Source organism: Etheostoma spectabile, chromosome 12 (genome assembly GCF_008692095.1).
Source record: "Etheostoma spectabile isolate EspeVRDwgs_2016 chromosome 12, UIUC_Espe_1.0, whole genome shotgun sequence".
Lineage (NCBI taxonomy): Eukaryota > Metazoa > Chordata > Actinopteri > Perciformes > Percidae > Etheostoma > Etheostoma spectabile.
Window position 1 is genome coordinate 16,129,916 of NC_045744.1, and position 27,938 is coordinate 16,157,853.

A 27,938-nucleotide genomic window follows, 5' to 3' on the forward strand; every position below is an offset into this window, starting at 1 on the left:
TGAGGTGAAAATGAGCAATTGTCATAAACATCCACACGTGGCTTGGGTCTGAATAAGGTCTCATTCTTGTTTTAAATCAAATACATCCATGACTCAAAAGAGAAGCCTCAAATTACATTAGAAAGTGTCAAAATGTATCTTCAACCCGTGTGACAGCTTCCTCATTGTGCTGAGCTGGCTGTACAGAGCGTAGACTTGGCAGATATGTTATCACCAGCTGTTACCCAGCATGCCTCTGCTGGCCCTCACCACAGCATTTGCTGCTTTTCATAAACTGACAAATCCCACTTAATGTTATTATATGGGCATGTGATCATAGAGGAATGGCTGCACATACAAGGTGCTACTGAGTTTTTAATAGCAATAATTGCATGGTGTCCTTGAGTGTAGAACTTCCTCAGTCACTGTAAACCAATAGAGATATTGGTGTATGATTTTAGAAATGTGTTCTTGGTGCAGGCTACTTATTGAGGTGAACTTGGAATGCATGCAGTGCGTGCACATTGTAACAGAACCCGTTTACTGCATTCACATATTGGCAGTCTAATGTGATTTCCTCGCAGAAATTAAATCCTGGATTATTCCAGGAGAACATGAGAGGACACTAGTTCCTCGTTACATAATGTAAATAAAAACATTGCAGCCACCGTGTGTTCAGATTGGTGCGCGCTGTACGATGTCCCGGATGGTGCTCGCACCGGAAGAGAAGGGGCAGCTCTCCCAGCCATCTTGTGGCAGCATCCAGCGAATTGTTCGCATCAAGCCTCGTAGAATCGGAGGTGAATCCCGCTGAAGGGGCGCCATCATGCCCGGACACCTGCAAGAAGGCTTCGGCTGCGTCGTAACCAATCGGTTCGACCAGTTATTTGACGATGAGTCCGACCCGTTCGAGATCCTGAAAGCTGCTGAAAACAAGAAGAAGGAGGGGGCCGCCGCTGGTTCCACCAAGTCCGCGGCTCAAGCAGCAAAGCAGCCGAAGAAGGAGTCACAGAAGGACCGAAAGAACCCGCTGCTGGACAAGAAGGAGGAGTCCCAAGCTCCAGTTCCATTGAAGAAAGAAGGTAAAAAAAATCATCTGCTCTCTTTCTTCTGTGCAGTGCATGTTTATTTTCAGCTTTTTCGTATCAACTGTCATTTGCATCCCTTGTTAGCTCCGTTAACGTTAGCAGATGCTGGTCTGAGCGAAACACAGCGTGAGGTCAACCTGACAGACGGAGGTAAGCTAGACAACAAGAGATGTCTGTACCGGGTAATTATCTAAACAAGCTCAGGTGCAAAGCCCTGTGCAGACTGGCGAGCCTGTGTCGCAGACATGGTTTCCACCAGCATCCTACAGTAAGGTGTAGTGTAGAGTTACTGTCTGGTGGATGATGCTTCTTGCACTGGCTACGCAGCTCAGTTATCGGCTGCAGGGTTTGCAAAGCAAATTTCCAAGATATTCACCTGTGCACTGGGAAACTATGCTGCTCTTTGTTTGGGTTAGTGATGTCTCTCCTGAGTGAATACATTATTTATTTATTTTTTTTATTTTTTACAGCTTAGTCGTCTAAAATTGAGTTCACTAACAATGGCACCGAGTTAATAAAAAGAGGCAGGCCCACTGTTAGCCATGATTGTAAACAGTGTGCAGTGAAATTAAGTGTAGGTTGCTATTGTTTAAGCTGCCGACTGGAGACGGAGTAGGTTACATCCGAAGCTTTGCATGACAGTTTGCACCCAAACAGCCCTGCACGTAAATGTACATAAACAACTGTCAAACACAACTGAAATTTTGAATTGGTGGAAGTGTTTCACTGGGCTTGCTTAAGCATGAATCTGAAGAAATGTTAAAAGTTGGTCTAAGCTGTTTTTCTATATTTTTTTATATTTTAGTGGAGGTATCACTTAAGGACATTTCAGAAACCTAATGTTAGTCTGTTTTTTTTTTATATAAATTTTTTTTTAAAGTTGTATAGTTATATACCATAACCATAGTATGGCCATTCCAGATTTCAAGGCTTTGGACCAATCATAACAAATGTGATATTTTTACTTATACTAAATACAGTCTTTGTGCACAAATAGGGTACGGAGTTATTAGACTAATCAAAATGTAAATGTAAATGTGCTGTATTTATATAGCGCTTTTCTAGTCTTAACGACTACTCAAAGCGCTTTTACATCATACAGGATACATTCACCATTCACACACATTCATACACTGTGGCCAAGGTGCCACCTGCTCATCAGATAAACACACACACACACACACACACATTCACACTCCGATGCGCAGCTCCGGGGGCAACTTGGGGTGCAGTGTCTTGCCCAAGGACACTTCGACATGGGACTGCAGGGCCAGGGATCGAACCGCCAACCTTCCGATTGGCAGGCGACCGCTCTACCACTGAGCCTCAGCCGCCCCTAATGACTGCCTTCTGAAAGTTTGATTCCCATCTTAATGCTCCTGTGATTTTTAGGTATCAGGCGTGTGGGCCGAAGACCAGACCAGCAGGGCCAGCCTGGTTCCCAGCATCAGGGTGGGCAGGGTGAAGGGCGACCTGGAGACAAGAGGCCAGAACGGAGACCACCTCGCGAGCGCCGTTTCGAGAAGCCGGCAGAGGACAAGCCAGAGGGAGGTGGAGAGTTCTCTGCAGACAAGTGGGTAGCTGTGATGAATGACAAAGAGCATATTTAAACGTGCTGATAAGATCAAGCCTGTCTGGTACGATCACAGGATCATTGTGGGGGTGTATGCAAAGATTAAGTGTTTGGTCTAATCTTTGCTCACTTAACCTTAACATCACAGCCATCTGTAAATTTCTTTTTGAAACTTTGGACAGCCAATGCCATGAAGAGCAGACATGCATGTGTGTTAATGAGCTTGTAAAGATAAGTGCTGAGCACTCATTTTAGTAGGTCATGTTTACACGCTTTCTTTTTATTTTATTTTTAATTTAGTGTCTGTTTATGTTCATCAGGCCTTCTGGAGACAGGCCCCCGAGAGGGCGTGGTGGCGGACGGGGTGGGCGTGGTGGAAGAGGACGGGGCATGGGCCGTGCAGAAGGCTTTGACTCCCGTGGGAAACGAGACTTTGACAGACACAGCGGCAATGACAAATCGTGAGTCAGTTCTCAACTGAGTACAGACCAATGTGTGTTTATTTGAAACAAAAGCCTAACTGACCTAAAAAGTCTATTGGCAGGTATCATCAGGATTTCCACAAGAAAAGTTGTTAGGCGGCCAGATGTCTATTTTTTTGGGGGGGGGGGCTGTTACTGCTAACTTTTGTGCTAATCCCCTTTACTTTGATCAGCATGTGGCAAGAAGCAAGACACAGGAGTTTGGGTTTTAAAGGTTTTAGCATACATTTTGCAAACAAAAGTACACACACAGCACTGCTACATTCCCAGCTATAATGTTACTGCTATCTTCATACTCACAGTCACACACATACTCTCTCTCGACCACACACTCACTGATATTACGCACATGTGATTAATGTGTTGTGGTTTTTTAAAGGAGTTTGCTACTTTGAATACATCTTAGTTAAAAATATTAAATTATGAAATGGCAGAAACCCGTACTCTACAGAATACTTCACACTGAATAACAGTCCATGTGGCATCTGAAGAAAGTGTTTCTTAATGACATCTCAGTGAAAAGACGCTTGTCTTTTCACTTCAGAGGTCACTGGTTATTGTTGGGTTTCAAAGGCCTCTTCTTGTGGGCTGTAAGTATTGGTGCCCTTATTATGTAAAAAAACACTTTTTCTGGGATTTGGGGTTTTGTTTTGTATCTCCGGTTCTTCCACGTGCATACAAACTTACAAGGTTCTGAATGTCCTCTGCCTTCAGTCTCCAGGTGAGCTGTTCAAAATCTGCACAGCTTTCTACGTCACTAGCCGAGATGCGGTGGCTAACCGTAGCACATGCTAGCGCTAGCAAGATAGCTTGTTCTCAATGGCAAAACACTGCTACAACACACAATAGTTCACCATAATCTACAAAAGAACTACTTACATGTCCCTGTTCTGCAGGTATTCCACAAGTGTGCCCCTGTTTAGAAGAAGTCTCCCAGCTAATCCTGCCTTGGACTGACCAAAGTTGGAGAAACAGTTATCGAGCTGATGTGATTTTACCTAGCAACTGAGCATGTGCGACTCTCAACAAAGATAGTATTGAAGTGAGATTTCTCACTCTGTAGCTAAAACAGAGACCTAAACACACAGGGTGAAAAGAAAAATATGTTTTTTGAAAATGAAACACTGTAAACCTATTCTGGTACAACCTCAAAATACAATTATGAACCTGAAAATGAGCATGATATTGACTCACAGCATACATCTGTGTGTGTGTGTGTGTGTGTGTGTGTGCTTTTTGTTTGCTCCAGCAATCAGAAAAGTGAAGAGAAGCGCAGTGGCAGCAGCTCACACAACTGGGGCAACGTGAAGGATGAAGCGAGGTGAGTTTTCAAGAACCGACACATGGCCTGGTTATCTGAGCATTAATGTCTGCAGGAAAATGATGCGCATCCAATATCTTCACTACATCTGGTCAATATAAAGTGTCTCTAATTTTGTGTTAAAAATAAACAAGTGCATCAGTTTCAATGGAACATTTTACAGAATAGTGTCTGGTAAGGTTTCTACTGGAGGCAATATTTCAGTATTGACAAGGTGGCTGTGTCTCTGTTCCCAGCGAGGCCGAACAGACTGCTGCTCCAGAGACGACCCCAGAAGGAGAGGAAAATGCACCTGCCGGCTCTGAGAACAAGTCTGTATCCCATTTCCTGTCAGATGTTCAGGGTTCAGTTGATAATTGGATGTTAATGGATTTCATGTTTTTAACAACTCCAGAAAAAGTAGTTTGAAGCTACAGTTATATGTCCTCACACTGGGATGTTGTCCTTTTGGATTGTGGAAGTTGTTCTGTGTCACAAACAGTATCTCTGCATGTGCATTTTCATCACAAAGCTTTAGCGCAAATGGGATCAACATTGTCTGAGACCTTTTGGCCTCAGGATTAGAGAGCATGCATAGAGCTTAGAGGATTGGAGCCTTGAGGTTTAAGGTCCTACATTGTTGTGTGCTGGCTCTCCAGAGAGAACGAAGTTGAAGAAGTTAAAAACGAAGGCCCCAAAGAGATGACCCTGGACGAGTGGAAGGCAATGCAGGACAAGGAGCGCACCAAGGTGGAGTTTAACATCCGTAAACCCAACGAGGGAGCCGACAGCCAGTGGAAGAAAGGATACGTGCTGCACAAGTCCAAGAGTGAAGACGTAAGTACGATTATTTATAATATCATGTAAACCAGAAACCTTTCCTCCCCTGCAGCGGGTTACACCAGCTCTGTACAGGCTCTAAGGCGCCATCACATCATGTTTTTTTTTGTTTTTTAAGTATGGAAACGTTTGACCAGGATTTTCCACATTTTACCAGGCAAAAATAATATGAAATTAAGGCAAACAGCACTGGTAAAATTTGGATTGAGGCTACAGCAAACAATCATTTATTTAGCAGATGCTTTCCGCCATTAAATGTTTTGTCTGTAAAATGTCAGAAATAAAAATAAAGGCACATCACAATTCCTCAGAGCCTAAGATTTTTTATTATTATTTAAATGTCTTTGTTTCAACAAAATGATTTTGAGTGACAGAAAGTTGACTGACTAGTCTGCACACTGTTCTTCATTAATGTGCCTTACCAAAGTACTACTGTCTTTTCAAACATTACAAAGCTGACAGCCTGAGTACCTTGCTCTCCTTTTTACGCCGTGATTGTGTTTAGATTAGTATAATGACTTCTGTGTAGCATGCGTAAACTTGGTTTCAGATGCACATTGTTGTGTGTCTTGCTAGCTCACCTGACGCGATATTAAAGAAATCCCCTATGCTGTCTTTGCATTTCAGAGGCCTGTCGGTGCTGTGATTGAAGCCGCAGAGACGGAAACAGAGCCAACCCCCGTGTACAACAAGGTGCCTGCAGCTCTCACACTGGTATTTCATCCACACAGTCCATAAAGACATTAGTGTCAACGGTCTTTATAAAGGCACCTGTTGGAAAATGACGAGTGGTGAAATACACCTTCAAATATTGAAAATGGTTCATTCATTTTTATTTTGGATGGCTCCAGAGGAAATTAAGAATCTAAAGACAGTGTTGGTTCTATGCCGCTAAGCAGCACTAAATGAACACATGTTCACGCGTTTCATTACTGGTTTAAAAACATGACTCTTAGTACGGAGTGCAGATCACGTCTAACGTTACTTTAATTGTCTGTTTTTAGCAGCAGGGCACCCCGGATGATTCCAGTGACCACCACTTTCGCAAACCAGCCAACGACATCACATCTCAGCTGGAGATCAACTTTGGAGACCTGGGCCGCCCCGGTCGCGGGCGTGGGGGAGCTCGTGGAGGCAGAGGAGGCCGTGGCGGCGGCAGCAGTGGCGGTGGCAGCGGCGGGGTAGGGAGCCGGACGGCACGCGGGGGAGGACGGACCGAAAAGGTAACAATAACAGCTGTTTTCACTGCTAACGACAAAGGTTTAGTGTCCCTCACAAAGGATTTAGCGCACTGACTGTGAACAGGCTGTAAAACCACTGACTTGGAAAACCTGCTGTGGAACCACTTAGGCCCTGAAATAACAGACCGGCGACCACGTGTCCCATAATGCAGAACTCACAGACTGACCTCATGTCAGTGGTCAGCTGGATCTGTGTAGTAATAGTGCTTAGTTAGGTGAATTACAGTTTTTAATAATAGTATAGTAGCAGTAAGCAATAATTAATAGTATTCAACTGTCAAAAGCTGGCATCAAAGTCTACTCTTTTTTTTAAACTATTTTATTTAGCACTGCAACTTATCAATTGATTTCATAAAAATGTATATGACTTGACAGAGAAATTCATTTTATAAGTCTTTTGTTTAATATTTCTTTGCAGTAGTGTTTTAAAATATTATGACTTTCATTTATAACTTTATGCACATTTAACAATACCATGTTTCTTTCAAGCCGTGTCTGTGTCTTCAGTTACTGCTGCCTAAACAAAGGCAGTAAATGTCCCGCTGTTGCATATCACAGAAGATAACAAGAGCCTTAGATCCGAGGTCAGTCAGAGTACATGCCAGCCCAGGGTCTCTGGCGTAGGCATTAGACCCTCCTTACATCAACACCTGGAATCTTCTGTGTGGTGTTTTGAATAAAGGGACAGAGCTGCAGAGAAATTGTTGAAGTTTTCACTAGAGCTGCGCTGCGGAAAGGCTGCTCTCGTGGTAGCTTCCCTTTTGCAACTGTCAATTAACTGCTCATTTGCCGTCTGAGTCTCGTTTTCTTGCTTGACCGTCATTATTTAGTAAGTTTAAAGTGTTATGAACCTGACATGACTGTTATTTTCTCAATTGCTTTAGGTGTGTGGTCTATAAAATGTTGGAAAATAATTAAAAATGCCCCTCCCAATTTCCCAAAGCCCAAGTTGATGTAGTCAGTATTCTTGTTTATTTCAACCAACAGTCCAAAATACAAAGTTAATAGGTTTATAATCATAGAAAACAGCAAAAATTCACGTTTGGGAAACTGGAACCAATGACAACCGTCATTTTTTTTTTGCCACAAAAAACTACAGCCCTATCAACTACTCAACTACCAATCTTGTTGCAGACTAATTTCCTGTTATTTATTTAACTTATAGATTCGGCTCTACTTAAATCAGATATTTACTGATTTAAATATTTTACCAATGTTATTTTTAGGCAAGGGTCCTTTTTTTGTTTTGAGAACAATGAATTAAAATGTCTTTGTAGGAAAGCATGTTTACATTCCAGAAAGTAAGTAATCAGTTAATATAACAAGAATAGAAGTAATCTTTTTGGATAATGTTTTGAGCATTTTAGGCCTTTATTTATTTAGGACAGCTGAAGACATGAAAGGGGAGAGAGAGGGGGAATGACATTCAGCAAAGGGCCGCAGGTCAGAGTCAAACCCTGGCCCGCTGCGCCGAGGAGCAAACTTCTATACATGGTGGCCCACTGCACCAACTGAGCAAACTGGGCGCTCGGAACTATAAGTAATCTATGTAGTATAAGGGCACACCAACCTGGTAATCGGCTGTCGGACAGCATAGCGAGGTCAGTGACTTGAGTCTGTTTGGTGGTTTCCGTGCCGTCGTCTGTCCGGAGGGGTCGTCGGCCTTCATTTTGGCCGACCTGACATGCTCTTTTTTTTTTTTTTTTTTTTTTTTACTACTTTTTTTTTCGGTCTACTACTGATCGGTCCAACTGCCTTTTCTGCCGAGGGTCGGCCATCTAGTTGGTGTTTCAGGGGATAAAAGGAGAATTCCGGTCAATTCCAACACGTAGCTCTGTTTGTAAATGTGGAGTGCTGTCAGTAGAGAAAAACAAAACCAATCGGTGCTGCCTACACCGTGTTATCTTCCTGCTAGAGTTAGCACCCAACAGGCTTAAACGGGGCAAGTTTTAAATGTGTTCTTAGCCTCTAAACGTGTTCAAAGTGTCATTAAAAGAGCCGACCCATGTGAAGGGATTCCATCTGAGTGAATCTGACTGCTGTAGATATTAAAGAAATACATGAAAGTTGTGCTAATTCAGCTCTGTTTGGTTCCGGTGTTGAGACGACAGTTAGAGCGCTTAGGTACCGTCTGTAAACTAGATAATACTTCTAGAAACACAGAAAAGATATGTAGGCTATCATTTGTAGGCTGTAGTTTGTAGACGGTCCCTAAGCTCTCCTTGCAGTATCAACACAGGAACTAAACACAGCTGAATTATTAGAACTTTCATGCATTTCTGTCACATCTACTGCCGTCAGATTTACTGTGGTCATTCAGAATCGCTGCACATGGGTCAGCCCTTTTAATGACATTTTTAACATGTTAAGAGGCTAAAAACACATTTTAAACTTGCCCTGTTTAAGCCTGTTGGGTGCTAACTCTAGCAGGATGATAACACGGTGCAGAAAGGCAGGTTTTGTTTTTGTCTCTACTGACAGCACTCCAAATTTACAAACAGAGCTATGTGTTGGAATCAACCTTCTCCTTTAAGAAATACATCTAGGTACCATATCGCCATTTGGTGTAGAGAAATGTTCACCAGCTAATTGCTTCTCCCAGACACTGGGTTTTTAGAGGTTTTACTAAAAAGGACGTTGAAAGAGAACCAAAGCATTAAAGTTGCCGGCTAGAGAATCACAACGATAAGTTAAAAGATGCAACAGCACTTAGTAGAGCTGACAGGACCTGTAGATTGACAGATTATCTTTGTTTTATTAGACAGGGACAGTGCACATTAATACATATTTCTGTAAATATGGCAGATTTAGCAAAAGGCTAGTTTTCATCTGCAGTCCCTGGCCTGATGTCACAATAGGCTCTATAACTAAGAGTTGAAGACCGCACTTGAAGGCTGCTTTGGAAAAAGAGAGAAAATAAAAGACGAGATGAAGAGAAGAGTTATTGCAAAACCTTGTAACAAAATCCTGGGCAGTTCAGCGCTTGTGTTTTACCTTCGCAGTGTTTAAATCTTTTTTACAGAAACGTTACGGGACTTGTGCATCGCGACTGATGAGTCTGATTGCCAGTTAACGTTGCATGATCGTCCACAGCAAGTTGACATTGGGTTGATTTTTATCATAGGTTGATTCTGACTTAACTTTTTGCTGCAGGCTTTCAAAATAAATGGAAAGACCTGCATTTGTGCAAATTTCAGCCTGCATGCACATTAAAAAAAGAATATTCAAATCCCAAAATTGAAAATCAAATATCTACCCATCGAATGAAAATTTTGGATCCAGCCCTAAAAAAATACTGATACTAGCCCTCTTAACCGTGTCCTGGTTTTTGTGTGTTTCTCCCCAGGCTAGTGGAGTGTCAGTCCCCAACGTGGATGATCCTGAGGCCTTCCCAGCCCTGGCCTAAAGGCTCCTCTTCTACCACCAGCCCACCCATCAGCCCTTCCGGGCCCCTCCTCTACGAGGCTTGCATGCTTACCACATCTTCAAGTATATAAGAAAACAGAGAAGAAGAAAAAAGATTTTAAATGACAAGATAAGACTGTCATCCCATAGCACTCACTTCACCAGAGGACTAAAATTTTACCTGTTTTAAAGGAGAACAAAAGACAAAAAAAGGCGAGAAAAGGACCTCTTGTTACACTGAAGTTTTGTATTTAGGAACATGAAAGCAGGGATGTTTTCATACTTTTTTTCTCCAGAGATTATGCATACTTCCTTGATATTATTTTTTTGTGCTTCTTGAATTTATGAATTTGTGTGTGTGTGTGTGTGTGTGTGTGTGTGTGTGTGTGTGTGTGTGTGTGTGTGTGTGTGTGTGTGTGTGGTGTGTGGTGTGTGTGTGTGTGTGTGTGTGTGTGGTGTGTGTGTGTGTGTGTGTGTGTGTGTGTGTGTGTGGTGTGTGTGTGTGTGTGTGTGGTGTGTGTGTGTGTGTGTGTGTGTGTGTGTGTGTGTGTGTGTGTGTGTGTGTGTGTGTGTGTGTGTGTGTGTGTGTGTGTGTGTGGTGTGTGTGGTGTTCCCCTGAAGCTTTCCCCCCCCCCATGACTTCAGCTCAGTATTATGGGGTCAGACTTTCAACTGGAGTTTTTCCTCCCAGTAATACACACTGATGTGGTAGCACTACACTACATAGGATACTTGTATATATATATCTGAAGTATGGCTTAACATGCATTTAAAGTGTAAATAGTCTGATCCTGACTACCCATCCCTTTTGCGAGGCACAAATCTGGGATGGGTAACCAGGCAAAGTGACTTCCTACTAAAGCTTGGAATTTTTCTGCTTGTTGTGCAGTGAAAGTAAATGCCTCTTTCCATTTTTTTTCTTTTTCTTATTTTGTTAGCTTGCCTTTTTTGGTGGACCAGTGGTAAGTGATGCTTTGTATTCCCTGATCCAGATGTGCTACCTGTGTTTTCAGGGTGTCCCAGGGCCCAATGTGTATATCTTTAGGCTGGTCCTCGTAGGTCATACAGACTGTGCTACTTGTTACTTCAGGACCACTAAGCAAATATTGTTTGTTTGTGTGTGTGTGTGTGTGTGTGTGGGACTGAATGTGTGAATTTGACAGCTTATTACTTAGAATTTAAGTATTCCTCTACTTTGAACTTACAATTTTCAAAACAGTAGACTGCGAGTTCTCATATGAGGTAAATCATACTCTTTTGAGAAATAATTGTTGAAATCTTGGTGCATATGATACATAAACCATGGACATACCTTGCTCTTAGAGAATCTGTCTTTCAGATCTCAAAGCACTTGGTGTCCAGCAATAGTCCTCTGAAGATTGTTTTCCCCATCTGTTAACCATATTTGCTGTAATGTTATTTTATGCAGCACAAATGCATAATTTGTCTAAAAGAAATGTCGACTGTCATTGTGGAGCAATCATGAGCTACAGAATGTAATGTAAGCTAATGGTGCTTTTAGCCACCTGTGTCAGCATTTCCAGTGAACATTTTTCTTTTAAGGAAGCAGGTATATTTCTCAATGGATTGGGGTGGGGGTACTGAACATGAAGTGAATTTAAAGCTTTACATGCTGTCTTCTGCAAAGACTTGCTGGTGATGCACTGATACAGACGGCTGGAGCAGTTTTCTTGTCGGACTGTTGGAGCCACATGATGGTGAAACTTTCTTTGCAAACATCCCTGTTCTAATAAATTGCTTTAGAGGTGTTACATGTATTCTGCCAATGGCTGTTGGGTTGTTTAAAATCAATACTGTGATTTTTAAAGCTGTAAACAAATGGGTTGTGGACTCTTCATTGCTTGAAGCAGAATGAAGAATTCCATATAAACGTAAGAGGGACATAACAGTCCAGAAGGGTTTAATACCTGTAGTTGTGAGTTTATTAGGTTCAACAAACTAAGACTAACGCCAAACTAAGATGTTTATAATATTTAGGCTCCCCTGTATTTATATAAATTAGTTGGATATAATGGCTTAAATCAACAACACCACTTAACCTCCAAATGATTATAAAGTTAATACCACTATAAACAGTTTAAACTAAAACGAAATATAATAAACTTTATGAAGGTGTTATTTATGCTACTAATGTTACAGGGCTTTTAGAATCACTAGTTTTAGCTGTACCTAATAAAGTGGCAATTTTGATTCTTAAACTGACAAGTAGACTAATGTGTGTATTATCTGTAAATGTAACTTAAGTTTGTGGCTACAATTTCATAAAATTATGTTTTGTCAGTTATATAGCAAGATTTAGACCAAAGTCAGTTTTGAAAGATGTAGCTTTACCTGATAATGTAATAAATGTATAAAATCATCGAGGCTGTCCCGAGTAAGAACCTTTGAACAGCAAACAGGAAAATTCGTCAAATGCTTTCCTTCAGGAGCTGAGTGTGTTGACACTGCCCGATTTAAGCAGAGTGCAGATTTGAGTTGCGCATGCGTCACTTTGTGACAAGGGAAGATGTGAGTTGCGCATGCGTCACTTTGCGACAAGTTGCAACAAGACGCTAACGAGAGGCTTCTGTAAAGTCAACAAAGTAAAAATGAACCTACTTAACGAGAGGCTGTCAGTTGAACGGCGTTTTAAGCTAACGTTAGCAATCAATCATAGAAAGCGAAAACGTTTTTCAAATGACTGCTAGCTTAGCTACAAGCTAGCAATCAAACAACAAAAGGCTGGAATGGCGTTTTGAGCTAACGTTAGCAATCAAACCATAGACAGTTAAAGAAATCAAACAATCATATATGGCTAAAGCGTTGCGTATGCTCAGATTTAAACGGTTTACGGCATAACGTGTCATCCTGAGATTTGAGAAATCCATAAAATAAACTTTTCTCATTAAAAACAATAACAGAAGACGGGAATCATTTCAAAAACGAAACGCTATCTATGATTGTTGGATTACTAACGTTAGCTCAAAACACCATTCAACTGTAAGACTTTGCTGTGTTTGATGCTAGCTTGTAGCCAGCAGTGAACACACTTCGTTAAGTAGGTCCATATTTACAGTATTGACAATACAGAAATTAGCATCTTGGCAAAGTGACGCGTGCAACTCACGTCTTCGCTCGTCGCAAAGTGACGCATGCGCGACTCAAATCTGCACTGGACTTACATTGGGGAGTGACAGATGGCAGCGCTTCAGAAACGTCGACATGAGCTCGGCGGCAGAAAGTTGTTCCCCGAAGGAGCATCGTCCACATCCAAAAGAGCCACATCCGGTGCCAGCTCCACAGTACATCTGAAACTGTTGGCTGCGGCATTTTACGGAGTCAGTTCATTCCTCATCGTTGTTGTCAACAAAAGCGTCCTCTCCAACTACAGGTAAAAGTACAAAGTACAACAACAGTTACAGCAAGCTTGGTTTCAGACAATTGACCACCTGTTTATCAGAAATGAGAGCAGGGGAAAGAGATGGCAGATTTGATTATGGGAATATGAATTATGAAGTATAATGTGACAGTTGTAGATTGTCTCCCTCCATCTGTTTGGGAAGACTGTTTGATCTCAATGGGAACAGAGCCAGCTGACCTTATAAGAAGACTCAAGCCAGTTCGCAGATAGTGAGGGGATGTTTGCTGTATGTGACAACAAATTCTGTACACTAAAACACGCGTGACATCGCTTAGAGCACCTTCAAATACCTCAGTCAAAGTTGTTCTCCCTTCACATTTTTTTTTTGTAATTTTCCTCATTTATACCAAGTGTCTACATGTTTTACAGATTTCCATCGTCGACATGTGTGGGAATCGGCCAAGTAAGTTTGTCTTAAAGGTGCACTATGAGTTCCTCCATAAATTCCTGCATGATTTAAGCGCAATTTCATTATTGTCTCAAATGGTAGGCATCTCTCCTTGATCCGCTAGCTGCCTGTCTCCAGAATAAACTGTGAAATAGCCCGGTCTCTGGAGACAACACGGGGGTCGTAAACGTCAAACAAACACTCGAGGCACAGGATAGACACCAAAACACAACAAACCACTCCAGCCAATCACCGACAAGATGATTGGGGGTGGGGGGTTTGTCATGTCAGTTAAGGGGGGGAGGGGGGACCATGCAGGAACTCATAGTGCACCTTTAAGTTGAGTCACAGATGCTTCCTGTTCTCCTGAACAGACGTAGCCTGATAGACTGTTTCTCCTTGCTCCAATAACTGCAGATGTTGGCTACAATTGTAGTTCTGAGGACTGGGAAGGAGTTGGGTGTTATCTCGTTTCCAGATATGGATTTGAGTATACCACGCAAGGTGAGACAGACTCAAGTGGTTCTCTCACTTGGGACTGAAATACTGGACATGACGTTTTTCCACTGCATGGTACCTCCTCGACTCTACTCGCCTTTTTTTTGTTTTCCAAAACAAGAAAAGTTCCTGGTACCTGCTAACAGGTACTTTTTTTAGTACCACCTCAGTTGAGGTTCCAAGAGGCGATACCAAAAGGTGACGTAAAAACCTGCAGACTACTGATTGGTCGGAGAGAATTGTCACTATTTTAAGTAGTTTAAATGGTTTAGCCAACGTTTTTTGTTGTTGCTGCCTCCTTAGTTTCTTTTGGAACTAAATATGTCTTCTGGCTGAGGCAACATCTGCATGCTGACAATATAAAGCAACACACCTTCAACTTTCGGTGTGTGTGTGTCACGTTAGGTCACGGCAGTTTCCTGCTAGGACGACCATTTCTGCAATGGAAAAAGGAGGACGGGGCACCGCGGCCGAGTCAAACGGGTACCATGTAATGGAAAAACGCCATAAGAAGGACTTCATAGTAAAGATTAAAAAAATATATATACTGCTTTTAACAATACGTGTGTTTGTGTGTCTTTCCAGATGTTTCCACTGCCTCTGCTGTATGTTGGGAACCAAATATCAGGGCTGTTTGGGACACAACGCCTCAAGTTAGAACTTCTATTTTATTGCTGTATTATTATGCGATTTGAAACATAATTTACTTAATATTCATTCAACCTTTATTTGTCCTCGAGATCATTGATGATTGATTATTGACATGTTCAATGTCATCAAGCCAGATTACAAAGACAAATACAGAACAACAACACGGAAAGCACAATCGTAAGAAATATAGAAAGACAATAAAACAATCAGAATAGGGAAATAATTTGATAAATACAGTAGGATAATAGAAAGGGAAAAGAAAATACAACTATATATAAAGCAGTTACAAGTAGAATTTTGCAGGTTTAAAACCAGATTTCTAAATTGTCCAAACGGCACAATCGAGGGGATTTTAAGAAAGTGCTGTAATTTGTTCCAGGAGTCGTATGAAATATGAAACCATGTTTCCCTTTTTTCCTAGTTTACCCATGTTTACGGTTTTAAGGAGGTTCAGTATTTTGCTCACCATGGTGTTTGAGGGACTCTTGCTGAAGTAAGTTTCCTCAGCACTGTTCAACAAGAATGTTCTTGCAGCTGTAAATGAATGATTTTTAATAAGTGCAACCCGTTCCCCCTCCTCACAGAAAGACTTTCTCTGCGTCGATTAAGATCACCGTGTTCACCATGATCGCTGGCGCTTTCATCGCTGCCAGGTGAAATGGCCACATTCAAGTACACCCGTATACTGCCATTATTCAGTTGACATGTGAGCATGTATCTCATTCTTTGACGTGTGTTTGTAGCACTGACCTGGCCTTTGACCTGGAAGGATACATATTCATAATGCTGAACAACGTTCTGACCGCGGCCAGCGGGGCGTATGTGAAGCAGAAACTTGATTCCAAGGTGAGCGGAGCTGCTAATCGTACTACCTGTGTGTGTGTGTGTGTGTGTGTGTGTGTGTGTGTGTGTGTGTGTGTGTGTGTGTGTGTGTGTGTGTGTGGGGTGTGTGTGTGTGTGTGTGTGTGGTGTGTGGTGTGTGTGTGTGTGTGTGTGATGCTCTTTGCTGCACCGTTTCTCTAAGGATTGTACTTTTTTACTGCTGTCGCCATAGGAGCTGGGCAAATATGGGCTGCTCTACTACAATGCTTTAATCATGATTTTCCCCACTGCGGCATACGCTTACTACTCAGGGGACCTGCGAGTGGTAAGGAATGCTTTTGACACAAATATATTCATATTCATGTGATATTTATGTTGACGTATTTATAATTTAGTGTCCAACAACTAGAGTTGAGAATCTCCCCTGTCTGTGTGTTTGGGTACAGGGGTTGGAGTATAATGGATGGTCTGATCAGCTGTTTGTTTTGCAGTTTGTGCTTTCCTGTGTCATGGGGTAAACTCCAGATCCATCCATTTAATGATGTATTGTGATTATGCATGAATGTATTCCAGTTTATGTAATGTGTTTTATGAAACAATAAACCCCACGAAGAGGAGCTTCTGTTTAATCTAATGGGGATTTTAATAAACAAGCAAATTGGATAATATCCCACATTATTGCTCTCATCTAATCCCTCTTCTTTGTGTTGTACAGCTTCATTTTAATGTACTCCATCATGCTGTGCACGCAGTACAACTCAGCACTCACCACCTCCATTGTGGGCTGTATTAAGGTACGTCATTTCGCGCTGGTCCTGCCATCTGTGGGCTGGTAAGATTCATGAATGCAGACATGCCGTGACTCTATCTGTGACTTCTGCAGAATATTCTTGTGACCTATGTTGGAATGGCATTTGGAGGAGACTACATATTCACTTGGACCAACTTCATTGGTCTAAACATCAGGTAAAACACAATTTGAATCGTGCCATTGCGGAGGTGGTGTTTTCTGTCTGGCGACAGCTTTGAGTCATCTTTGTTTCCCACAGTATTGCCGGCAGCCTGGTGTACTCCTATATCACATTCACGCAGGAGCAAACAAGTAAGAACAGAAATAATGGGAATCCAGACCTCTGCTGTAATGTGTGCACAAATTAAACATGCTGCAGTCTTCTGAATTGTGTTGGAATTGTATCAAATTTAACAGGAAAGGTGTAAACCACGGAATCCCGATCGGACCAGATCCTAATGAACTACGGATGTCCAGAACACGTTTCATGTCGTCTGTGTACTGTATGTTGACATGTCTATTTTTTAACCATGCTGTCAAAATGTTCTGCAAACGTTCATGTCATACACAGTAATTGAAGTGCCTGAGTCATTAGAATTTTTATATTTGACTATAAATATCAATAAAATGATGGATTTACATTTTTGTACTTGTGTTTTTAATACAATACTCACCTGCCAAATTGAGTTATTGTTCACTCGAATCGTTCCCTTTTTTCCTTACAGGCTTTTAATTGATCCGAACAGGAAAATACAAGTTCAGGTGACATAAAGCATAGCTGAAACCGGCTTATCTTCCAAACCTACAACCTTGTGTTGCTGAGACAAAACACCGTTTAAAAAAAAACAACGCACAATTGCTTCAGCCTCATGTTCATTTAAACTAAACGATGCATTTTTGCACAAAATGAGGACTGTGGATTTTTTCCCCTATTTCGTAGTCTAATCACATAAGGAAGGGGCTGCTTTAAGGCCAGTAAGAGGGATTATGACATTTGAATCTTTTAATATAAATTTGGAATGAGTATTGTATTCTTTGAATTAAATTGTAAAGTGTTGCATTTTTGTTCTTTTTAAGTTTGCGGTTTGGAAACTCACAAAACAATTAACTCATTAATACATTTATTAAATATAGCCAATGTTATTCCATTCATAGTCAGTCATGGAATACATTTAATTTTTATTCATGTCATTTACAGAGAAAAGAAACAAGACATTGTCAGCAAAGAGAAAGAAAATACTACATGGATCAACATTATTTGAGACAAACTTATCTTAATTGGTGAATGTAAGTTCAAAGCTGGAGTACAAAGTAAAAGACATCAAGCTGAACAGCTAATGTACCAAAAAAAAAAATGAAGGTCTTCCAAGTCACCCCACCCCCCAAGTCAATCTGGTCTGTTTCACTGCTCTGAAGCCACTTACTGAGGAAAGATGGAAAATGTTGGCTGAAACTAAGCAGATCTTTTGAACCAAAGGCAAGCAGCAAACTGAACCACAATGTGGGCCTTCTTCTATGCACAAAAGGTGAGGCCCTCTGCTACAAACATTTCAGATTGCGCAAGGTCACAGGAATGGGAAGTGCTGTCAAAGAGAGAGGGAAAGAGGAATGGCTACTTTTTTTTATAACAACCATCTCTGAGCAACAGGGCGAACGATTTCACAACAAAAAGCCCAGCCTGTAAGGAAGACCAGAACATACAGATGATCAGACAGTTATAAAAATGTACCAACTTCTCAAGGTAAGAAATCTATACAAACTTTACATTAAAAATCACGGACTTTCTGCCTATTAAAAACAAAGCATTGAGCAAAGCACTGACTATGAAAATCCAAAAATACAGCGATCTTCTACATGAGTTATAATAGAGGACATCACTGATGTCAGCTGCTTTACACAAACAAGCCAGCGGGGGGACTAACCCATTGGTTTATTCATCAGAATCCAACAAACAGCCACAAGAGGAGTGAAAATGTTATTCTGCTGGGTTTCGACACCACTCCTTATCAACAATGATGAGGAACATACAATCAAAGTGCAACTCAAGAGAGCGAGCGACAGCACCAGCCTTACTCATCCTGTGTTTGCCTACTTTGCTGTTCTTTTTGACAATTCGAGCACATAAATCGTTTAAAACCTGTCTCATTTCATCAAATGTTCAAATAGCCTGAACAGCAGTTACCTATCATAGTTTTTCTTTTGTTAAAAAATATAAATATCTCTTGTGTATAAAAATATCACAGGTGATTTATTTTCTTTGAGTACAAATAGACGAAGGAAATTCTTGGCAAAACGTTGTTAGTCTGTCTCCAAAAAAGGGAATAAAGACGACTGGTAGAAGATATTTTGTAGGACATGGTGGAGCTGTGGTACTTTGGAATGAGCTCTGCAGGCAGTCAGGACATGGAGGGGGTGGAGGGGCGGGGAGACGGGGCCACCACTGCCCCCCCCTTGGAGGACCAGCTGCGGTTTGGTTGGCTGTGTTCTTTAAGGTGTGATTTTCAGTGACCTTTGACCTTATCAAAGAGTGAGTCTGCTCTTAGGAGATACTATGCTCGCGGGCCAAGAGGGGCTCATCTTACCTCATCCTCTTCACCCTTTTCCTCTGCCCATAAACGGGGAAACAGGGACAATTTCCCGCCCAATTCAGCGTCTATTAGTCTACATTACGTAACTGTGTATCCTTCAGTCCTCCTGTGTTCTGGATGCTTCCACCTCACTTTGGCCTAATGGCTCTGCCTCAGTCCTGCATCTCTTGGCCGGCCTTTCGTGTGCTGTTGCCGTGTCTCTGTGTTCCAGTGGAGGCTCCAGAGAACCATTGTGGTCGTGGCTGGGCGCACCGGGTTGGCTGCAGCCATTGGAGCTGTTGTCTGAGATGGGAGGAGGAGCTTCCACTAACGGAAGGGAGGGACCGTTGGACTGAACGGACTCGGGCGTGACTTGATTTACTGGGGGCAACTGAGCGCCGTCCACTGGGTGGTTTGAATTGTGGCTTGCAATACCTGACAATGACAAATGAAAAGTTAGTGGTTTGACACAATTAAAAGATTTGATCACCCAAATTACAATTGTAGTAGTATCTCTCCATGCCGACCGTCATCCAAATTACTGTACTAAAGCAACATCATCATACAGAAACCTACATTAGATCAAGTGAGAATGTTTTTCTTTATAAGGGCTTGGGAAAATTCTAACCTCACATAGTTACTACATACTACTACAAAATGTAAATGTTTGGCTTTGAATACATATGGAACACTACTGGGAAGCATTTACAAGCAATTACATAAATATCTTAAAACAACAAAAAATAATGGACATGCCTTTAAAAGGTAAAGGTATAATATTAAAAATTAAATAAATCAACTGTTTGTGTGTGTGCGCTAGGCATGGGCCGGTTGGAAAAGTCAGTTTTTAAAACCACTAACGTCTTCAGTCATACTGTTACTAAGGTATGAGCTCACTTTAGTAACCTGTCTCCCTGCCAGTGTGCAGTGTGTTTGAAAAGAAAATACATTGTGTTCAATGGAAAAAAAGTTTTGTTTTGTTTTGGCCCAGAGATTTAAAAATTAAAACATTTTAAAGCTGTAATTGCAATACCATGAAGCCGTGGTATTTTTGCTGAAGGTTTTCATATACCACCAGAATCTCATACGGGCTTATACCTAGTGTGCACGTAGATCTGTACGTTCTATTCATCGGCTCACCGTTCTGACTGCTGCCGTCTTCCCTCTCCGAGTGGCTGGCGCTGCTGCTGGAGGTGGTGGGAGGAGGCGACGCCGCCCTGCTGGACGTGGCGCTCTCCGTCTCGTCCAGTAATCTGTCCATGTAGTCGCTGATGACACACAGCAGCACAAAGGCGTTACACACAACCTCAGTCTTGATATGGTTTAGAAGACTAGCCAAGTGTACGTGATCTGGTCGGTCAGTTTCTTCTAACCTAACAGTGATTGCAGGTGGGTCCTCCTAGTTAGGGTGTAATACTGCCCATTGAATCGTAGTGTTTTATACAAGCTTGTTGCTATACATGAAGTCAATCCCAACTGTTTGCTGGAGAACCATGTGCTGCTGTGGCTGTTGAGGTGGTATCACCAGTTACGTTGTCACATTCAGGAGGTGTTCAGTACAGCAATATCATCCGTTACGCCAAGTTTAATAATGAATTTGCTCAGACAGACCGGACTAGGTTAGTCCCAGTCTTGAAAGCTTTATCTTTTTATTTAATTCTGGCGTTGCATTCCTTTGGCGTGTTTAATTAGTATTAATTTTACTGTATAATGTGTGTCCGCAAAAAGGACCCACCAGCAGCTGACTTATTTTCACACAAAAACAAATGAAGAATCTTTTTTTTTTTACATGAGTTTGATGTTTGTGTTGTAATTTTGGATCACAAAACCTCTATTGGAATACCAACATGACCAAACACATCAACCTGAAACAGGAAGACAAATTCTTCCTTTAATAATTTACACAGAAATGTATATACTGTGTAAATATATATATTATACATACTGTGTGTATATTTTAAAAACTTACGTGACACCAGGGTGAAGGTTGTATTTCCTTTTTCCAAGTCTGGTTTGCTGTGCAAAGAAATCATAACGCTCAGACTTCTTCCACATGTAATAAAAGGCCACACATTCTCCTACAGACCTAGTTCTCACCTGAAAGATTTAATTCAGCAGACATGAAATAACCATTATTACCATCGTCTGAACATATAGATTCAGTACAATTTCAAATAAGAGACAAATCAAATTATTGCTTGGGACTCTGACAAAGGTCAAATGATCTACAGGCACTTTAACACTGTAAAAAACTAAGAAATTTGATTTGTCTCAAAATACAAACAGGTTGATTCCAACCCTGAGCATCACACAGCCACAGCAAACACATCAACATACGTGTAAAATGGATGTTGTGATTATCAAAATTATTTTAATGTTATCAACATGTGGTAATGACATATTAATCAGTAATGGTTTATTAATGTGGCTTTGAAACATGTCTCTTACCTTGTTGGCCTGTATTAAATGAAAGTCTTTCCCATAAGCTTTTAGTCCTTGTTCAAAATGTCTACATTCCTCTTCAGTCCAGACAGATAGCTCCTCTGTTCCAGAGAGAATAAGTATTAAGCTTTCATCTGCAAGGTCTTCTCAAGACGATCCAAGTGCAGAACACCATATAACGCCAAATATGTTGCATCAGAGAAAAGTGAAGGCCAATATGTGAAGGACATTGAAGTTTGATGGTCTACTTACCTCTGGCTGCTTTTACATTAAACTTAAGTCTTCTTAAAGCTTCCTCTGTGTCAAAGTCACATTTCACTAGTTCATACAATGCCTACAGGGAAACAAATAAATAAACAAATGAATAAACATGTAATACAGAACAATTGCAACTTGTTTGAATTTATGCAGTGATCTTCAAAGTTTTTTTAAACCCAAGGACCACTGAAAGACAGACGGAGCAGGGACCCCCTACTACATAAATTGGATAAAATTAAGTTGCATACTAATCCGGGCTTTCAATAACATATAGGGCAGCCTAAAGCCTTTATACAAAGCCTTTTTTAATAGAATAATAAGATATTAAAATAGATTAGTAATTGTTGGCATGATTTTATAAATCATGTTTAAAAGTTAAACATACATGTGGCACAGTGGCTCTGTAGGATGAACTGTATCTGTGGATGGCCGTAGTGACTACCTTATTTTTGCTTAGAATACGGATTCATTTTAGGAATTTTTAATTTTATGAAAATATAATAATAATTTGGATTTTCTATTTGGGATAACGATAATTTGCATTGATTGAGTACCCCCTAGGGGTCCCGGACCCCCTGTTGAAGATCCATGATTTTTAAAGCATAATGCTTGCGTTATTCAACATTTTTCTTAATGTCAACAAACCCATAAAAAGCCCCCCCCCCCCCCCCTGTAAATATATAGTTTCTTTTAAAAAAAGGCTCAGTACTTAAAGCAACACTGGTGAACTTTTCCCGCTTCGGTCCCCCAACAGTTTGGAAGCAGAATTGTCCCATTATGTCGAATGCAGAAGTGTCGTTCCCATCTGTTACCACTGAAACGATTTTGGAAACATTACTTTTAAGTTACATAAAGTTCTCTAGTGTTGCTTAAAGCTGGGCACTGTAGTCCTTAGCCAATATAATTCAAATAGGAGTAAAAAGTGTATTTCAGCCACGGATTGATACACATTGAGAAACTACAATAAACTACAGTGGCCATGTTAATTGTAATGAAGGAACATGCCACACAGAGAGACAGTGTAGCTCACAGATATGTAATAAGGGTTTTTGGACAACAATGAAGGTATATGGTACAGAGAAATAAGATATGTCTTTTCATGGGATTTGTGCACAGCAGGAAAAAATAAACTTTGGCCAGAATATTATGCGGTCACCTGTTCATTGTCTTTGATATGGGATCCCTCTGGGATTGCATCCACCCCCTTTTCCTCTCCTGTCCTCCTTGTTGCCTCTGTCAAGAACTCAACCACTTTGCCTTCAGGAAGACACTCGGGGTTCCACAACAACTGGTCATCATTTTCATAAACTACAAGACAAATAGATACAGGCAATGTGATGTCAACCAGGGCTGGGCAAAATTCATTTATCACAATATTCTTGACCAAATACCTCAATATCAATATTGCAGCGATATTCTAGGGTTGACAATTGACGCTTTAACAAAATATCTTCACATCTTCAGTTCTTTTGGACCCAAAAATGAGACACAGTTTTACAGCAAGATACAACAACCAGCTTACCTTTTTCATTGTCTTTATATTTACACAGGCCAACAGGAGTTTCTGCCTGATACATGGAACCCACCATGATTTCCTGTTGGACACAAACACAAAGTTTAGACTGGCAAACAATTACTTAATAATTTCTTATATTTATGAAACCTGCTTTTTTCTTTACACCATGGAAACTGTAGTGTGTAAGTGTAGTATTTGTGAAGTGAGTTTAAGTGTGTTTTTAAGACATAAATCCATCATCCGACAGCTACTTTAATAGCTGTGTATTTAAGACTAAAGGATTAGACAATAGTGAAGTAGCACTGCTCCAAATCCTGACAGAAATAAGAAGTAGCCTGTGTGCAAATGCATCTGATTAAAGCATTTAGCATTTAAAAGAAACCATGTTTTTTTTCTGACAAATGCTTTGGCAGCATAAGATAAATCAAGCTGTAATCTGACAGTACAAGTGTCTGACACTCAGATAAATAAAGTTTGTACACACTTTTTTCCAGTCTTCAGACGGAACATAGTCCTCATCTTCATCTGACTCCTCCTCTGCATCATTATTACCTGAGGCACAATGTGAAATCCATTTAACCAGCTAAACCACACAAAATATTCTGCATTTAGTTTCCACAAGAGGAAAGAAGAGAAAGAAAAAGGAGATAAGATGGCACATACTTTCAAAGTACTTGAGTTTCTGTGGGCGAATGAGTTCTGCTGTGCCTAAGGACCTGACTGAGCGTGTGCGAACCTCAGAGGTTGCCTGGTCCTCATCCCTATGTCCTGACAAGATCTTAACACCCTCACCCTGAAAACAAACGAACAATGCTAAAATCACACACACAATAGTCACCACAAAAAAAATTATCAAGTCTATGGAAACCATATCACTGTCAAGAAACTCAAGAAACACAGACATACCTCATTCCTTTTTAACTCGCCAGTCCTTTGACTGCTTTCATTGTTGTCTAAGTCCTCTTCCTCCTCATCCTCCTCCTCATCCTCCTCTTCGTCCTCAGGTTCTTCCTCCTCCTCCTCCTCTTCATCTTCATCTGCTAGTGAACTGCCCCCATAACCATACAGACTTAGTAGCTCATGAATGGGCATATCTCCCTCCTGTTGAAACAAAAATTACATTGTATTCTGAACTGTAAAATGAACTAAACGTACACCTAACAATTTGATGCCTAAGGGGATCATTTTGTTCTAAATGTAAATTTAAAACTCAGGATTGGAACTCGCCATTGATTGAAAAGACAAAACCAAATATGAGCTCAAAGCCTGAAACTCACCCGTGCAAGATCTTCAATCTCGTTGGCGTTGGTCTCATCTGATGCCTCCAACATTTCTTCTTCCTCCAGGGTGCGTTCATCATCAAAGTCATGGACAAGCATGTCTGCTGATGGGTCGAAATCATGGTCAACGGAACCTGCTGAACCTCCTAGAACAATATCCCCCAAAATGAAAGCGATATAACAAAATTTGACTGATAAGTATGACTGAATAAAAAATGTCTTTAAAATTATGAACAAATCTAATAAAGGTCAAAAACTATACTCATTTTGCGGCAACATTTAGCTAGACGGTAGGGTCAGAATTTGACATGGACAACATGAAACCACGGATCCAACCTGGTGTCAAGGGTTTAGGCTGGTGGTGGTGGTGTAATGTTGTAGGGGATTCTTTCTTGGCACACTTTAGGCCCCTTAGTACAGATTGAACACCGTTTAAATGCCACAGCCTACCTGAGTATTATTGCTGACCATGTCCATCCTTTTATTACCACAGTGTACCAATCTTCAAATGGCGACTTCCAGCAGTATCAAGCACCACGTCACGAAGCTCAAATAATCTCAAAAGTGGTTTCTTGAACATGACAATACGTTTACTGTACTCAACTGGCCTCCACAGTTACCAGATCTCAATAGAGGGTATTCACGACACGTCATCAGACCGGAGGTCGCCATATTGGAAGTACTCTGCATCACAACAATGCACAGGCACTGAAGTAGATCCTGAACGTCGTCAAGGAAAATGGTTATTATTGCCGTGTTTTAGGTTGTACCAATAGGTCAGACAGAGAAAAAACATTTGGAATATTATTGACTTCCAAAAGTTATTCAAAACCAGGGAGTGGAATGCCATAAGTTATCAGAGGAAACGAGGCACTTGTGGTGGGCAACGCTCAAACTCACTCAGATAGTGTACAGTTTAGATAGCAAACTGGAGCTCTTTGAAATGAAAAGAAAAAAAACAAACGATTGAGAGTCACTTGGCTACACCATGAGTATTGCAATGATGTCATACAGTTAAGGTTAGGTTGATTAAAGACGTTATTGCATTACTTTGCCTTCACAACACAACGGTCATTAATGACTTGGTACTGCGTCTCCCTCACTCATCCACACACCGTCTGGTTATAGGCCTCCAAACCTTTGTAGGATTTAAGGTCTGCAGTTGTGTATGGGCTCGGCAAGAAAAGCAGGCAGTTGATTATATCGGGATATGCAACTGAAGGAAGAATCACTGGGTCGTCATGGATCTAAGAAGAGAGAGCCAACTTGTAGCAATCTGTACCGCCAATGAACTGTAATTTCTTGAAATATTGGTCCTTTTCTTGTGGTCCAAGTCCTTCCCTATATGCCTTTGCATCTTGGATGCTTTTCTCTTATTTAGACATGGCTACATTCACTTAAAATATTCAAAGTCCACAATACTCCACTGTACTCCGTTCAGTTGTTTACACCAAGTATCTCCAATATGGCTGCGTATCCGGGTTTCTGCCCAGAACGTGGCGTCGGTGAAAACCCTCCATACAATGGACCACCTTTAAATTTGCATCATGGATGTGCAGCCAACAAACCTGCAGCAACCGTGTGATGCTATCACGTCAATATGGACCAAAGTTTCTGGGGAACGTTTCCAGCATCTTACTGAACCTATGCCACAAAGAATTGAGGCAGTTCTGAAGGCAAAAGGCAGTCCAATCTGGTACTAGCAAGGAGTACCTAATAAAGTGGCCGGTGAGTATATATGTAGATTACATATATATTCAAGTATGGGGGTGGGTGAAATGGATCAAATCTTCTATCCTGGCATATGTAATTTTATATCCACAATATCGTTAATTTAATTAAAATTAAATTAAACTTAATTTGCTTGTTTATTCTAGTAGCCTAATGCTTCACATACCTGAAAATTCCAAGATCCTACAGATTAAAAACCAAAATTGCAAAGTCTACTTTGGCAATTCCAGGGAACTATTGACCAATAATCAAAGTATTAAAGTAATTCCTTTAAATCTTACATTACAATCTTATCGCATTATCCTAGCTTTAATAAAATGCTGACATATAGACAGAGGTTTGACATGTAGCTGCAAAATAAGCCTTTTGTGTGTTCGTTTTAACAATGTGTATACATATTACTGGTGTAAGCGATTTAGAAAAAACAAACACATACAAAAAATAATAACAACTATTATTATTGTTGTTGTTATTTGATATAATACAGATCATTAGTCTAAGACTATCAATCAATTTGGGAATAATGGTTCCTCTCCTGTGTTTTTCATTTTTTGTTTAGGCCTTAATTGTTCTTTTAAGCATCAAATTGAATACTTATGATTAAAAGTAAGTTTGAACAATAGATGTGAAACATATGCCATGCACCTAAACAATAAAAAAAAAAAGGCTCCAACTTTATGTACCTGGGCTCGAATTCCCGAGGGAGGGCTGGAAAACGGAAAACATAAATAAAGTTAAAGAACAGCTTCAGAGGCAAATATCTCATTAGATGTACTATTAGAAACGCTGTTTTGCCGCTGTATACAACGTATCTATAACATAATAAGTTACTCTGGCAGGGGGGCAGAGATGAGTTCCAAAAAAGCGCGCTCAACCCCGTGCTCTAAAAGCTGACTGCTGTTCAGTAAGAAAAAAAGAAACAAAGACTGTCACCACTTCCTGTGGGAATATGTATGTAGCATCTCAACATAGAGTAGCAAAGGTGCAGTGGTGTTTACCGCCTGCATTCACCCACAGTTTGCTAAGTTACAGCAGGCGAGTGCTTGTACTGTGCTGATTTACTCAACTGGCTAACTTACAAATACAACATACAAATTGAAAGCTACGTCTCCTTTATATAAATTTAGCTAATGCGTCCAAGTTACGTTTGGTATCAACTGCCTGCGAATAATTATTGAAAAACAACACATCAAATAGCTCTAACCATGACACGACCGCTACGTATCTAATTAAAAACGTTCAAATGGATAGTTCAGTATTCTTAAACAAAACCGCGAAGTAACATCGCTAACACCGCAGCTACCTTCCGTCAGGGCTAACTTAGCGCCGCTAACGTTAGCTAACGTAAATCCGAAGTTTACTAAACATGCTTGTGTCAAGAAATGGCTATTATTTAGCAACGCAAACATCTGATTCTTAATTTCGTATTTTAAAGCTACAACACGCAAACGATGTACGCATTCGAGTGAACCAACTATCTTGCCGTATATATTTATTTTTTTCCGAATATTTATTTCACTTTCTTACCTCCGCCATGTTTGCAATCCTGCAGGGTCACGTCAGGGGTTAGACGTAGTTCCCGGATGGAGAGCCCCGCCCACCCGCAGTATCAAGAACATGGCATGGAAGATGCAGGGACATGATGTATGATTATGTGCATTATGTA

General features: G+C 40.8%; 3 protein-coding genes across 8 annotated transcripts; 2 read left to right on the forward strand and 1 right to left on the reverse strand.

Annotated features, from left to right (window-relative positions):
• The first annotated feature begins 679 nt into the window (after window positions 1-679).
• Window positions 680-10,120, forward strand: serbp1b (SERPINE1 mRNA binding protein 1b). 4 transcript variants are annotated; one of them, XM_032530595.1, is made up of 9 exons: window positions 680-1,061; window positions 2,460-2,640; window positions 2,961-3,101; window positions 4,372-4,443; window positions 4,680-4,754; window positions 5,082-5,259; window positions 5,890-5,976; window positions 6,267-6,485; window positions 9,850-10,120. In XM_032530595.1, exons 1-9 carry the CDS (start codon window positions 806-808, stop codon window positions 9,907-9,909), a joined length of 1,269 nt encoding a protein of 422 aa, XP_032386486.1. In that variant the 5' UTR covers window positions 680-805; the 3' UTR covers window positions 9,910-10,120. The 4 variants fall into 4 exon arrangements, with proteins under 4 accessions (XP_032386486.1, XP_032386487.1, XP_032386490.1 ...); XM_032530596.1 differs by having other exon boundaries at window positions 6,270-6,485; XM_032530599.1 differs by having other exon boundaries at window positions 5,890-5,955; window positions 6,270-6,485.
• A 2,322-nt stretch (window positions 10,121-12,442) lies between these two features.
• LOC116698599 (UDP-N-acetylglucosamine/UDP-glucose/GDP-mannose transporter) lies at window positions 12,443-17,164 on the forward strand. Of its 2 annotated transcripts, XM_032530601.1 has the most exons (13): window positions 12,446-13,299; window positions 13,699-13,732; window positions 14,135-14,221; window positions 14,801-14,868; window positions 15,288-15,359; window positions 15,451-15,519; window positions 15,610-15,712; window positions 15,921-16,013; window positions 16,135-16,202; window positions 16,404-16,482; window positions 16,572-16,654; window positions 16,738-16,790; window positions 16,896-17,164. In XM_032530601.1, exons 1-13 carry the CDS (start codon window positions 13,106-13,108, stop codon window positions 16,904-16,906), a joined length of 1,014 nt encoding a protein of 337 aa, XP_032386492.1. In that variant the 5' UTR covers window positions 12,446-13,105; the 3' UTR covers window positions 16,907-17,164. The 2 variants fall into 2 exon arrangements, with proteins under 2 accessions (XP_032386491.1, XP_032386492.1); XM_032530600.1 differs by lacking the exon at window positions 16,896-17,164 and having other exon boundaries at window positions 12,443-13,299; window positions 16,738-16,861.
• Window positions 17,165-17,585: 421 nt separating this feature from the next.
• On the reverse strand, window positions 17,586-27,882 carry mier1b (mesoderm induction early response 1b, transcriptional regulator). 2 transcript variants are annotated; one of them, XM_032531088.1, is made up of 13 exons: window positions 27,800-27,882; window positions 26,956-26,980; window positions 24,539-24,687; window positions 24,168-24,362; window positions 23,925-24,054; window positions 23,746-23,813; window positions 23,268-23,340; window positions 22,902-23,053; window positions 21,740-21,821; window positions 21,494-21,588; window positions 21,015-21,061; window positions 20,186-20,313; window positions 17,586-19,480 (listed from the first exon to the last, which is right to left on the reverse strand). In XM_032531088.1, the coding sequence occupies exons 1-13, from the start codon at window positions 27,806-27,808 to the stop codon at window positions 19,164-19,166; spliced, it is 1,470 nt and encodes a 489-aa protein (XP_032386979.1). In that variant the 5' UTR covers window positions 27,809-27,882; the 3' UTR covers window positions 17,586-19,163. The 2 variants fall into 2 exon arrangements, with proteins under 2 accessions (XP_032386979.1, XP_032386978.1); XM_032531087.1 differs by having other exon boundaries at window positions 21,015-21,142.
• Window positions 27,883-27,938: the final 56 nt, after the last annotated feature.

Bases quoted from the DNA above. Each gene is read 5' to 3' on its own strand.
- serbp1b (XM_032530595.1), top strand. From the start codon at position 806: ATGCCCGGACACCTGCAAGAAGGCTTCGGCTGCGTCGTAACCAATCGG. The intron at 2,641-2,960 runs GTGGGTAGCTGT...TATGTTCATCAG, and splicing joins GGAGAGTTCTCTGCAGACAA to GCCTTCTGGAGACAGGCCCC. The intron at 3,102-4,371 runs GTGAGTCAGTTC...TGTTTGCTCCAG, and splicing joins CACAGCGGCAATGACAAATC to CAATCAGAAAAGTGAAGAGA.
- LOC116698599 (XM_032530600.1), top strand. From the start codon at position 13,106: ATGGCAGCGCTTCAGAAACGTCGACATGAGCTCGGCGGCAGAAAGTTG. The intron at 14,222-14,800 runs GTGAGACAGACT...GTGTCTTTCCAG, and splicing joins ATTTGAGTATACCACGCAAG to ATGTTTCCACTGCCTCTGCT. The intron at 16,203-16,403 runs GTAAACTCCAGA...TGTGTTGTACAG, and splicing joins GTGCTTTCCTGTGTCATGGG to CTTCATTTTAATGTACTCCA.
- mier1b (XM_032531087.1), bottom strand. The intron at 24,055-24,167 runs GTATGTCTGTGT...GTTTGTTTTCAG, and splicing joins GCGAGTTAAAAAGGAATGAG to GGTGAGGGTGTTAAGATCTT. The intron at 23,341-23,745 runs GTGTGTACAAAC...TGTGTCCAACAG, and splicing joins CGTCTGAAGACTGGAAAAAA to GAAATCATGGTGGGTTCCAT.